Below are 14337 nucleotides of genomic sequence, written 5' to 3'. Positions count from 1 at the left end.
GAGGGGTGTTATAAGTTAGACGTGTGTATCTGTCTGTGGCATCGTAGCTCCTAAACTATTTTAATTTAGTTTTTTTGTTTGAAAGGTGGCTTGATCCGAGAGTGTTCTTAGCTATAATCCAAGAAAATCGGTTCAGCCGTTTAAAAGTTATCAGCTCTTTTTAGTTACTGTAACCTTCACTTGTCGGGGGTGTTATAAATTTTTAATTTAAGGATAACTTCCATTTGGGTATATTATTTTCACACTCCGTTTAAACATTTAACACTTACGTACAAAGAAACCTAAAGAGTGCTAAAATGTCATGTCTTTATAGGATGAGGACATGGTCGTTAGAAGGTGAAAACAGATGAACACGCGCCTACTTGTGGATAGTCTTGATACTTATGCGGATAATATGCAAGGTTTAAACGTGCAAGGTTTTGAATATGGCTTACGTGGAAGGAGCCTTAAGCGAGCTACACACGTTCAGGTTTACCTACATATGGCAAGCCTGCGTGCGCATGCGCAGCCGTTCAAGTTGACTTGAGCAGGTATAATATCAGACCTATCACGCTATAATATTATAAAGGCAAAAGTTTGCATGTGTATGTTTATATAACTTATACGCGTGCTATTTTAATTTTTAACTGAACATGCAATCGAAACTAAATCGAAAATAATTTTGACCTGCGCCCCAGTTAAAGAGGGTAAAAATCTTAGGTTTATCTACCTAATCTTAGGTTTTCTACATACTAGAGTACTTACACACTAGTGTGCCTACACTACATTCTTCTTCTACATTCGAGGTCTACTATATTCTAGTGTACCTACACACTAGTTATTACTAGTACGAGGTTTTCTACACGCTAGTTCGAGGTTTACTACACATTAGTGCGTCTACACACTAGTTATTAGTATGCGAGGTTTTCTACACTAGTATGCCTACTGAGTACTGCCTACACTACCAGACTAACATGAGGTTTTCCTAAACAAGCTGTCAAGTGGACTGATACGTGTGTGGCTTGCATTAAACTCGATGAACGGGTATAACGGACAGGCTCGTTTGTTCAGTCTAAGTTTAGAACCTTTGGAGAATAATTTCTTAGAAGTACAACATTGTCTATTTATTTCTGGTAAATAATAACTTAAATGAATAGGTATGCGTGTCTTAGCAATAATCCGGTTTCATTGAGGACATATTCTACCATCATTTTTAAAGTTTTAGCATAAATTAGGTATTGGTATGTACCTATTTGATTGAGAACTTTGATATGAGATGTTTGGTTTTAAATAAAATTTTAACTAGGTTTAGGTAACTATGAAAAAATAAAACAAATAATATAACTTTTAAGTATCTATTTCATAATAAGTACCTATCAACCTATAAATAATTTTCATATTTTGTACCGTAATCTGCAGGTAAATATTTCTTTAGTGTAGTGATATAATACTTATGTATTACAAAACAAGTGATGACTATTTTATTTGGTAGCTGTCCATCGAAAATGTCAGTATTTGCCAAATAGGCCAACTGATGATTGCGTCATTTTGGTGGCTTCTATGTAATCAAGTTCTATTACTATCACTCTAGTCACCAGGGACAAGATTATATTTACCTACGCAGTGGTAGTTACTATGTTAACCCATTATAGCCTAGCGGTGCCATATGGCACCCAATTTCGTATGTTTAAATTGTCGGGCCCTGTCCTTGTAATAAGAGGTGAAGTCAAGTGGTGTGTTGTCAATGCCATACTAGAAGGAAATAGCCATTACTCCATTTACTTTGTTTTGTCCCATAAGCTTTTTGTGACCTGCACGAGCACCTGTAAATCAGTGATGTGAAATTGCTGCCAATAATGGATGCAACATTCCAGTAAGGGGATCATAATTTTTTTATTTTGAGTAATGTAATACTTTTATGCATTTATACTTGATGCCAAACCTTGCATTGACTTGTTCATATCATAAAACTGTCGTATTTTGTTTTATTGTTTGGATTATAGCATGTTAAAAGATATGGATGCCGTACGGCACCGCTAGGTCATTATGTTGTCTTTTTATTATGTATACTAAAAATCTAATTTATGTCTTTTCTTTGGTTATTCCTTATGTAATGGCTTTTTTGTTTCATTGGAGATTGTACATTACATGAGGCACTTGCTATTCTAGAAGAAGACCATGAACTCAAGCCTCAATTGCTATAAATTGAAGCTCCAGACCCTATAATCCCATCTGACAAAGATGAGGGTGGTTTCATAAATAATCCCACTGGTCGGAAACTCAATGCTAGATGTGAAGTGGTGCTAGGCTCTACATCTGTTCATACCTATTTCAGTTAAAAAATACGCCACTACGTGGTGGCCGTCTATCAGCTTCAAACACAAAGCAAAAACATCTAAAAAATACTGGCAATCGGGTCTGACAGCATATGTAATAGCAAAAATCATTTATTGGTACCCAGCGAGTCATGTCGCAAGTGTGGGTAACAGTATTGTCAGTCAGACTAGATTACAGTGCAATAAATGCATCGCGGGGCTCTGTGCACCCTGCAACCTACAAGCTTCCTACAAATAATATATAATTTTTTGGAAATATATGTAAATGTTCATGTAATATATAGGATCTTTTAATCAATTTTGAACCTTGAACTATACAAGAGTTAATACCTTAATAATTCTTATCAAACTGTGGTAGAACATTTTGCTAACAATCAGTTATAAGAAATTTATGAGACATTTGAAAAGACACGGTAGGAGCCTAGCGGTGCCATGCAGCATCCATGGTTATTTCCAGAAGTAAGACTTGCACCAAAATTCTGATGATTAGATCTGACTAATAGGGTCCATAATAACAACATATCAATGAAAAACTCAATTCTGAGACCTTAAAATAATTCAGGCTATAATGGGTTAATAATGATCGTATATCTACTTATAATAAATGTTATTGGAGCTACCCCTACTAAAATTTAGCTACTAAGATTAGGCTGTAGGTAAGTTTAAAGAAGGTTTAGGCAGGTAGATACCTTGGTAGTTAGTTAAAAGAAACTGACCACGTGCATGTAAAAAGTTCAGAAATGCATAAGGTAGTCTATCGTAGCCATGTTTATAAAAAAAATTAGAGTCAAGGAAAAGACGACTGTTACAAAAGAGCAACAGTCATAATATTGAGAAATATTATCTAAGACAAATGAGTGAAGAAATACCTATACATAGATTAATAATTGTTCCCAGATAGATACTTACAAGTGTCTAATTTTAACAGTCTATTGTCTATTCGAAGTTGTTGTATATTCCACGTCCGTCATTGCAAATCATACAAATCGTACCTATTTACCTTAGTTTGTTTAATATACAAATACATTTCATCACTTCATATCTTATTATTATCTATAAATTATTCCAATAAATTACTCGTATGCCGTGGTTATTATTTTATTATCACAACCACTACGTCAAGTGCCTAATCATTTCTAAATATTTGATAAAATAAATACCGCATAGTTATTTCAACTAAAATGAAAATTTCGTAGTACCCAACTAGAGTCTCTTCAGTCGAGCGATTATTATTTGCAACGGCCCAAATAAAACAAGCTACTGTCCTCAACAGGTAGTCTGAAGTCAATTTTGGTTCTGAATGGTTTAATTAAATTAGCAAGGTAGGATCTAAAATAATAATTTACTCACAAGCAAGTGAAATTATATTAGGACAGAAAAAAAAAACTGGAAACAATTTTACTTTAAAGTGACTTAATATACATTTTACCTTTATTTTGTCCATTCATACGTAGGGAGTAGATATAAATAGACAAAACAAAGGTATAATGTCGTATTGTTCAATTAATATTTTGTCCCGACTAATTGTTGAAAATGTTGGTATCGAAATAATTGTTCCAAGTGACACCTTGGCCAGATTCTCAAGTGGGTACAACGAGGAAGCCATTAGAAAAATAGTACTCGTACTAATACGATGGATTGACGATATAAAGCTCTCTTTTCTCGTGCTGGATGCGGCTGAATGAGGAAGGCTGGGAATAGGGTAAGGTGGGGCTCACTAGGTAGGTAAGGCCTATGCTCTACATCGGAGGTCCGCAGGCTGATATGATGGGGTATAGGAATAATTTGATACAATTACATATAGGTACGGCTTATTAAAATATTAATTCTTATGCATGGTATGAAACTCATATCACCCTAAATAATGATGGCTACAAAAGACTCCGTCAAGTGTGTTCTGGCTTAAAATGGAGCTATCAATACCGACATCGTTATACGTGCCTTATAAGTCCAACTTAAATATTATAACGACGGCAATTTGCGCAATTCCATGTTTGCAGAAGTTCTAGCACGAACACACCACATGTGCGCTATTGTTCTCCACGCGTGCGATTGACGTGTGATGTCCATCACCTACACAAAGTTTCAACCAGCCAAATGTTTAAGATGATACGAGAAGATACGAATGGCTGCATTTGTGATTTCCGCCGAAGGTACGTCATGACGTAAGCAAATGCGAGTACTGAGAATATTATTATTTTGGGAAAATCCCGCAGTTTCCAGAAATATTACGTTTATGAACTTTTAATATCGACTTTTTGTAAAGTTAGTGATTAGTTATGACTCTACCCTCTCTCTTCAATCGTAGGTCGCCACCAAGATGATCAAATTGACATGAATAAACAATGTGGAATAGTCTCGATTTTAGAGTATAGATCCACAAGTTGGCCTCTGATTTGAGTGTTAGTGGTTATACCTAGGGATAAAGTTAAATAATAATCTTATATACATATTCAAGTTAACTTAGGTAGGTATATATTCGTCTACGTCCGTCGATTCGTAAACAGTCGAAACAATTTTTTAATTAAAATGCGTAGGTACCTAATCATAAGTAGCCGTAGTTGATTCGTTGCACTTGTGCAGTGAGCGACATATTGGCTTAATCATAGCTGAATATGATTTATCGGCGTTTTATTAGAGGCACGTGTACGAGCCGTGATAGGATCTTTACTTGTTCTTGTGTATGAAATTCCTTTATAGTCAGAATATTGAGTAACAAGTAAGTTATTGAGAAACACGGACGCCGGAAAGGCATTCCACACCTCAAACGAAGAGCAAAAACGTTTCGTAGGAGTAGATTGGATGTCGGCCACATAGGATATTGTGGTAGAGCGGCGAAGGAGAAGGAAGCTTATGAAGTTCCTGAGCACACTCTCCAAAGTATATCCGATAAAAAAGACCGACCAAATTGTATGGCGTCGCTCGGTGCTATAAACTGAACAATTTCGTCCTGTGCAAATGATTGATCACCAATAATTCTTCGGGTGCCGCGATCTATCGAGTCTAATGCATCGAATTGGTACTTATTTGGATTTTTTGTATGATTAAGTTGAAACAAAGAAATCTGTAGACTTTTTGTTTTGACCCAAAGGATGAGTAAATTGTGGCGCCAACAAGTTGACATTTGACAACATACTCCTACGGAATGAAGGCACAGTCACATTTTCCTTACTGCATTGATAACGTGGCAAATTTTACTTTTTTTTTTACAAGATTTTTACATTACGTTTCGTTCGTAAATTCGCCGACCTACTAACCGAGTTGGGAAGTGGCCACAGATAAAAAAGAATAGGTATAATATAAATGAGACCATTTCGCGGAAGCGCCAGCACATATCCGATTTCAGTTGCGAATGACGCGACTAACAGTACCTAGTAGGTATATACCGAACGAGAAGATTAAGAAGGATCCCAACAAGCTTCTACATTATAATCGAAGTAAGTATTATAGTTAGTAATCACTATTCTAGTCATTCTTGTTGGCTATTTTTTTACAAATCTGCTGCGTAAGGAGACAGCTGCTAAGATTTTAGAGGACTATGAAGGTTGGTCGGGGGAGTGCTTCGAAGTGGTGATAGCCTAGTGGTTAAGAAGTCGGCCTCGTACCTAGTAGGGAGGTGAGCTCCGGGGTTCAATCCCCGAAAAGACTGCGACAAACCTGCATGCCTGAGAGTTCTCCAAAATGTTCTCAAATGTGAATGAAGCCCGGCACTTGGCCAGTGTGGCAGACTATGGCCAAGCCCTTCTCATTCTGAGAGGAGACCAGTACTCAGTAGTGAACCGGCGCGGCGATGGGTTGATGATATTGATGAAGGTTAGTTAAAAACGTAGGTAATCCTTGTACTGACTACTGACTGCAGCTTCTTGGATAGATATTTTATCGCATCATAGCATGATGCTGCCATTATAATATTGATGTAGAGCGTAACGAGAACTATAAAAGTTAATCATCCATACAACCAGAGACGTGGGGTCAAGACTCAAGACTCAAGACGGTACGTTACAAAAAATGACAATCGAGACAGACTATTTTGTTCATCTGAGAAGAACTGGTAAATGTTAGAATACTCAAGGCTATTTTTTAAATTTGAAAAATTCTTTAAATGATTAATATTAGATGGCTAAAATTTTTCTCTACTAATAAAACAAGTCTAGAGCTGAAGGTGGATAAGTATATCTACGAATAGGTCAACGGACGAGATTTAAACTCTTGTAATCTTTTGTATTCCCGCCCTTATAATCGTTGATAAGGCTTTAATTCTGTTACAAGTTAAAACTAATACAACATAATAATTAATTAACTATGGGCTCCATGGCTCTACCGACATCAATATCAAAGAGCTGAAAATGAATTGCCTGTGTTGCCACTTGCCCATATCACAATTTAAATTCAAAGTTCAAACAAAGGAATTAGCTATGACTAAGCGACACGCACATTGCTCACGCGTCAAAACAAAGGACTGCCAAAATAGATCACTTAGGTATTCTAAAGTAGGTTGCTGCCTTTAAAATAGATTTCCTGCCTGCATTGTTCAACCTGATATAAAATGAATCGGTTCTTTTTTAGGGTTCCGTACCTCAAAAGGAAAAACGGAACCCTTAGAGGATTACTTTGTTGTCTGTCTATCTGTCGTTCGGTCCGCCTGTCGTGCCTGTCAAGAAAACCTACAGGGTACTTTTTACTACCCGTTGACCTAGAATCATAAAATTTGCCAGGTAGGATTTTATAGGACAAGTAAAGGAAGCATAATGATTTTTGATTTATCGAGCAAAATGTCGGGAAAAATACCCGAGTACGGAACCCTCGGTGCGCGAGTCTGACCCGCACTGAAAGAACCTCGAGTTTTTTTATCAGGTAATTTTCAGAGCCGCTATTTACTGCTGAAGTAAAAGTTATTATATAGCGAGTTTGTTAGACGTGGATTTTAAGAGGTCGCTATTTCGTTAAATTGTTCGTTGTGTGGACATAGTGACACGAATCAAAATACAATCTATTTCACGCACTATTGGCTCTATTGCTAAGAATGTATTTTAAGCTCAGTGTAATATTAAATGTAAAACCCTACGTCTATTCCATTTTTTGCCCGCCTATAAATAAACCGTTGAGTTATTAGATGAAACTTAGATGAAAACTAAGATGATTGGCGGAGTAATCGCATAACAAACATAGGTACAAAAAAAAACATACAGTCGTATTGAGAACCTCCTCCTTTTTTTGAAGTGGGTTAAAATAAGATATCGATGCGATAACTGGTAAGCTGTCTCCTTTTGAGAGAGTAGGTAAGTAACAACTACCGGACTTTGCTCCTTGCCACTGGTGAAAGTGGGGCTAAAACCCTTTCTTTCGGGTTTGGCGACTACACCTACTTATACTACATATAGTAGGTGTAGTATACTATAGTAGGTAATACTTTATTTAATTAAAATTATTAAAGTAACTGATTATCCAGATTAGTTAATCAAACTAAAAGGCTCATACTGTTAATCAGTTCCAGATATTATTATTTGTTAATTCGCAAATTGCTCGTTGACTCGTTTATTGCAGTCCCATTTTGGCAGATGACATACCTACTCGTAGTTACGCGATTTTCAAAAAAGGAACTTGTATCAAATACATATCTATGATCTATGATCAAAACGTTTAGGCTTCGACGTCATTGGCAGGGGCGTCACTACATTTTAGGCTTGATTCATCCAAGATTTTAGGCTATGAAACGACTATTTTTCTTAGATTTTACGTCGCCCCTAGCCTAATATTTGACGGATGCCGATTCAGGATCAAAACCGAGAGTTCCCTCCTGGTTCCCTCATTCTAGTTTACTCTGACCATGGTTTGAAATTCGGCAAAGCTGGTATTCCACGTGCAGAGTATTTCGTATAGAGAACTTCTATGTCGTGACCTCGATGCAATTTTGTGTTAATTGAACGGTCACAGCACAACCGCGTCGAGACGAATGACCCACATTTATTCCATTCGTGTTATACTTGACATCCTTTGTATACAGTTTACACTGGTAGATAAGTACCTACTCGTATAAGGATTTAAATATATGCTTAAAGAAATTTTATCGCCCATGCGCGTAAGATGCCTCTCTTGGGAAACCCCTTTTTATATGAGGAACGGCGGTCGTCGAACTACAATAAAGCGGAATTTACATTACGAAATTAGTGGCACGACATTAATTTCATTATCACGTGTACCTAAAATTCGTAATGCATGCATTACGAAAGTGAAAGTAATGTAAATTCCGCTTAACGGTTTTGACAATAAAGTCAAATTGGTTTTAGGAAGGTACCTATATAAATATTATGATCTAGGCGGGCGGTACATATCACATGCTGCACCATACGGATTTGTCTGTTTCAACCCGGGACATGAGTTTCAGTGGATTATAGCAAATTAAGCTTTTGGTTCCGTGTACATCATGGACCTCCGCTAAGTAACGCCTGCGTCTATGCAACATGGAAATTGTCCTTATTTTTCGCCGAACATGCTGGGTGATAAACACTCAACGTATTCAGTTTACTATGATAGTTCAAGACATAACCATAACCCTAATAAAATTATAGTAAACAAATCTAACGAGGAATGTAAATATTTACCGAATGAACGAGGATGCTCAAATTTAATACTTTCTGACATGTTTATTGTTTTAAACAATCTTTTATAGATTAATTAATCCGTAGGTACCTAGTAGGTATGTTAAAAACTACTAAAGCTTCATTTATGCCAGAATAACATAGTGCGACTTTGCGGCATGCCAAGGGTATGCCAGGAATCATCAGCAATTTGTTGCACCGTAAATATGTACATATTGCAATTCTCAATGTAGAAGGCCGCAAAATTAATATTTCCATTTGTAGCTTGCCTTGCCGCATCGTCATTCATCTTGCTCCGGCGTAAAACAGCCTTAAGATTAGTTGATTCTCATTTGGTTTACAGATTTTTGAAAATTGGGTGAGTAATTTTTTATGTAGTCCAAACATAAATCGCGGTTTAATATAATATTAATTAGATAGAAGATTATTAAGTATCACTTAGTGCGATAATAGGTAAGTACATTTCCCGCAAAGTTACGTGTTACCCCAACTCTACCAATAGGTAGGTTGGGGCGGTTATAAATATTTTAGTGTGATTTATTATAATTTTGTAACATAATGCTAAGATTATAGTAAAGTTGCCTAAGATAGGGAATGAAAAACGACAGTGTGACGTCAAATGAAACGACTTAAAAATTATTTATCAAGTGGGAGTCTGACCTTATGCTGTATTGTTATAATATACTAGAGGATGCCCGCGACTTCGTCCGCGTGGATTTAGGTTATTAAAGATCCCGTGGGAAATAGTTCCCGGTAACTTTTTTTACCGGATTTTCCGGTAAAAAAAGTTGCCTATTTCGATTACAGGGACGCAAGGATACTTCGGTACCAAATTTCATACAAATCGGTTAAGTGGATGAGTCTTTAAGAATCCCGCGGGAACTCTTTGATTTTCCGGGATAAAAAGTAGCCTATGTCCGTCCCCAGGATATAAGCTAACCTTGTACCAAATTTCGTCAGAATCGGTTACACTTTTGGGCCGTGGAAAGGTGGCAGACAGACAGACACACTTTCGCATTTATAATATTAGTATGGATTATTTATCGATAGCGCCTTCGATGGATAGCGCGGTTTTGCAATACGAGTTTGACTGCCTCTGTAGTCTGTACTGAACTTATCAATTTCAAATTAAGTGACCTTCGACGGTTGGGGAAAAGGCTAACGTGACGATTTATGTTAAAGGTTATGATGCGTGTAAGGTGAAGCCCCGTAGGCGCTACCTTTCCTTATGTTCCTTTCCAAGTAGTCATCTTCTCGTCTCGCAGATAGTATTGAAAGTTATTCATCATGATCAACCCATCGCCGGCTCACTACAGAGCACGGAGTCTCCTCTCAGATTGAGAAGGGTCTACCACACTGGCCAAGTACAGACTTCACATACCATTGAGAACATTATGTAGAACTCTCAGGCATGCAGGCACATAACTCCGAAAAGGTAGAGGTGCGTGTCTGGGATCGAACCCCCGACCTCCGATTAAGAGGCGCACGTCCTAACCTATAGGCTATCACAGATTGAAAGTTATACATAGTTTACCAAATATGCAGTTTCAAATAAACAAGTATGGTACCAATAGGCACCAGGGGTTGCTATAGGCAAGTTATTTTCGTAAAACTGCACGCTGAACTTTGAGCATTGTTTCATTAAAACATCCTACTTTTTACCTAGTAGGTACCTACCTATCAAACTACTGTTTTTTATATCGTCTTATTGAGAAACGGTCGTTATAAACTAATGATAATAATGAATACAGGTTTATGAAATAAAAAAAGCAGGCTAGACTAAGTACCTATTTCATTCTAGTTTTAAGTTGACGTAAGCAACAGTCTTCATTAATTTTGTATAGCAATTAAATAAACTAAACTAACTCAGCACTAGTTACGTCATTTCATGAAAAATATTATAAGAACAGCCTTCGTTATTAATGTTATTTTTGTGTAGCAATTAAATAAACTATAGATACGAATGACGTCGTTTAGTGAGAAATAGATTATCAAGTGCTTCATCGCAAATATTAAACGCATATAAAGCATTACGTTTTTACCAAATTAGAAAGTTTCTTGTCTTCGTGAAATGAATAGGCTGTTGAACTTAATTTGAAGTTTGAAGGCGGGAACCTGTTAGAGGAGCTGATGTATTTTTAGGGGTTCCGTATTCAAAGGGACCCCTCTCAATATCACTCTGCTGTGTCAGTCTGTCCGCGTGTCACGGGTCGACCAACTGAATTCATAAAGTAATTTGTAAGCTGTGACCAAATCATAATAATGTATGGAACCCTAATAGGACGAAGCCCGACTTGCACTTGGCTGGTAGAATATGTCTGCAAAATTTCATGGACTTTGGTTGCTTAATATTCAAATGAAAATGGAACTACGATTGTATGAAACGAGTGACGGAGAGAGCCCTGTTAAAAGGTAACATCGAAATGTTCCTTTACCCGAAAGGGCCGTTTATATTGTCATTCAGAACAGAACATAATGAGGTTGGTAACAGGAACAGGGAATCCGCTGGCAGATGGCGATTTAATGTATTGCGTGCAAGAACCGGGGGCTACAAAAGCCCGCCCGGCCGTTGCCCTGTGCTTACCTAACTTCTTTTTTTCTGTCTACTGCGTTTGAATTGTCTTCGTTTCCTCAGGTATAATGGCCTTATAATATGGCCTCTATCCTGTATTCGTTTACATTACCGTGTGTTGGAACAAATTCTTGAAAAACATTTTGAAATACACACTTATCAATTTCATTATAATTATTATTTGCGTTGAAAAAATCTCGCTGCCAAGTTTGGATTTGTTTATATCGTTTATGTTATCGGATTATTACATTGGAATTAAATCTGAAAGTATTAACGAAGGAACAGATTGTTCAATCTACTACGAGTATGCCCAGTAGGCGTTTTCGTATTTTATTGTTCTAGGTAAGTTTCTCTTTCTATTAAACGGCAAAACGTGATAATTAAAAAAAAAACCGTCTATTTAGGTTTGTACATAACAAGGCGCTCGTAACTAAAGTGTAAGCAAATACATAGGCGATACAATTAGGAATTCTTGCACGAAGAATGTATCGTCTACATTTTTATAACGTTTCACTATACGTAAGCTCTGTCATCATAATAGGTATTATTGTTTAAAAAAAATGTTGGCAGATTAAAAAATACAATGGTAGGTAGGTACCTGCAAGTATTGCATTCGGGCACTTTGGGTAAAGAACAACCTTTGTTTTCGTTTCTTTGATATCTTTGAAGGATATAGGTAGTATAATTTCAAGTGCTTGTTTCCTTTGACACAGTCGCCGGTGGTTTATTTTTATATTGGCTATCATAAACTTAAGCTTTGTTCTACTTCCCTGAACCTATTGACGATAAGATTCGTTGATTGACTCACGACACTCACTAGCGTCCTATGTGTAAATAAATAATGGGGACTACACACGATTTGATCATATATTTATTTTAAGATGGCTACACACCATCATAATTGTACTTATCATAATACTGAACCTGTGTACCTACTTATTGGCAAAATGTTCGATTAGCAATATCAGGTGGATGAACCGAGTTGAACGATGTTCCTGAGTTGGGTCTTTGAACTTGTCGATGAACGATCTCGAGTTATTTTTCGGGTAACAATGGCCTTCCAAAATTCGTACAGCTGTCGACTCAGTCGACTACCTATAATCTGAGATGCACGCAGGTAAACTTTCCGGTCCTTTGTGAATATCAAAGAAATCTTAAATACTTAAGCGTATATCGACCGTTGGTATTGTAAGCATTTGAAACAGGATAGTTTCTGATGCTACCTGAAATTTTGGCTGTGGAGTTTTTATTGCCTTGCAGTATGGAGGCATTGCTATGGTAGGTATACAAGGGCTGCTTTCGCTTCTTACCTATGTGAGCCAGGTCGATGATGGGGATCTCGCAGCGCGACAGCAACGTCTCGTCGAGCGCGGTCGCCATCGTGCAAGCCAGCTGGCGCCAATCTGCGATCGTCACACTCGTCCACCAATCTGGCGCCTTATCACTCGACTCCGGGTAGGTAATTAGCAATTAGCGATCGTGACACCGAACGATAATGAAGGATACGAATACGATACGGATAAGCACTCAGTACACAGTCAACCGAACGTTAAAGTTTATTGAAGTTATGAATGGTCCTTTGATTACCCCTGGTGTAGAAGCGTTCAGAACTCATCTGCATAACCTTGTAGTTCCTGCTCGAAGCGCTCTGCGATCTGACGTAGCAGCAGTAAGCTATACTGACTTGACACATTAAAAATTGGTTTCCGTGGCCCTCACACGATAAGTATGCGTAGGAATCGTTGCTCCCGCGTGTGCGACCGTCGGCGTCGCGCGCCCCCCGTCCCTGGCCGACTGAATGTCTTCGCTCCACTAAACTGGCTCACCGCGATGAGCGTTACCCTAGCGTCCGATGTGAGCTCTCACTTGTATATCATCGCGAGACTTTCGCAACCGAGTGGCGTGTCGAAACAGCGCTGCCTTGAACGATTTTACTCGCGGGGAAATCTGTGCGAGCGTGGCGGTGTGCGCGAGCCGTGTGGAGAACGGGGCTAGACTGACGCGAGTGCGAAACTGGCGAACCGCGGAGTGCCGCGCGCTGGCTCTCACCGACTGACTCACGCTCGCCGCTCACTTCACGCCACTAGTCACCACCCGACACCGATACCATCAGCAGCCACCGAGCCCCGCGACTCCAATCCCTATTCCCACCACCATTACACCAGTTATCGTTTGGCGACATAGGACGCTGCCTAATCAACCAGTTTATCAATTACAATATAATGACAAGTTCATTTCATACAGCAAACGATTATGTTTTGTATTGAACCATATGGAATGTTGAACTTTGAAGTGAAGTTATAATATCTGTTATACCATATTATGCTCAACACAGCGCCACCTATTGCTATCGATGAAATAAAAATCACCAAATACAAAGGGGCTGCATAAATGAAATACCAAGGAAAACAATACCTACCCTATAGCAGTTACCAATATAATATTAGGAGATGCCTTATCTTCAATGCCTTGATTACTAGAGTTTCTTGAGCTGTTTTCTCATTTTGAAACCTTGAGTCTTAGAAAAATAGTTTAGAAGAATTATCTCCTAAGTACATTGGCCTTGTTTTTAGCTCTATTAGATTGCTCCTAGTTATTTCACCTCCAAGTAAAAGCTTCAAAGATCTTTTGTCTCGCCTTAGATTCTTCCATTACTTTTACTACCTAGGTCCTAGGCAGAGCGTTTGGAAGGATGAAGATTTATGAAGCATTTAGAACTAATGAACAAATCTAAAAATACTGCCTTCCTTTTCACAATGCGGCAACATAGCACTGTTTTTAGACTACCTCCCTGATGCAGTAGTGAACGCTGTCCCGGGTTCGATTCCCGGCAACGGATATTTAGAATTTT

The 14337-nt window shown here is 38.0% G+C and overlaps 1 protein-coding gene across 1 annotated transcript in view; it reads right to left on the bottom strand.

The window, feature by feature from the left end:
- The window catches only part of LOC123864952 (2-oxoglutarate-Fe(II) type oxidoreductase ppzD), a 36058-nt gene extending 22509 nt beyond the window's left edge, over positions 1 to 13549 (bottom strand). The window contains exon 1 of the mRNA XM_045905760.1: positions 12797 to 13549. Within this exon, the coding sequence (XP_045761716.1) occupies positions 12797 to 12866 (70 nt within the window). The 5' untranslated portion in view covers positions 12867 to 13549. The remainder of the gene's footprint in view (positions 1 to 12796) is intronic.
- Positions 13550 to 14337: the final 788 nt, after the last annotated feature.

This window comes from Maniola jurtina, chromosome 4, assembly GCF_905333055.1.
Source record: "Maniola jurtina chromosome 4, ilManJurt1.1, whole genome shotgun sequence".
Classification (NCBI taxonomy): domain Eukaryota; kingdom Metazoa; phylum Arthropoda; class Insecta; order Lepidoptera; family Nymphalidae; genus Maniola; species Maniola jurtina.
This window is presented reverse-complemented; position numbering and strand designations above follow the sequence as displayed.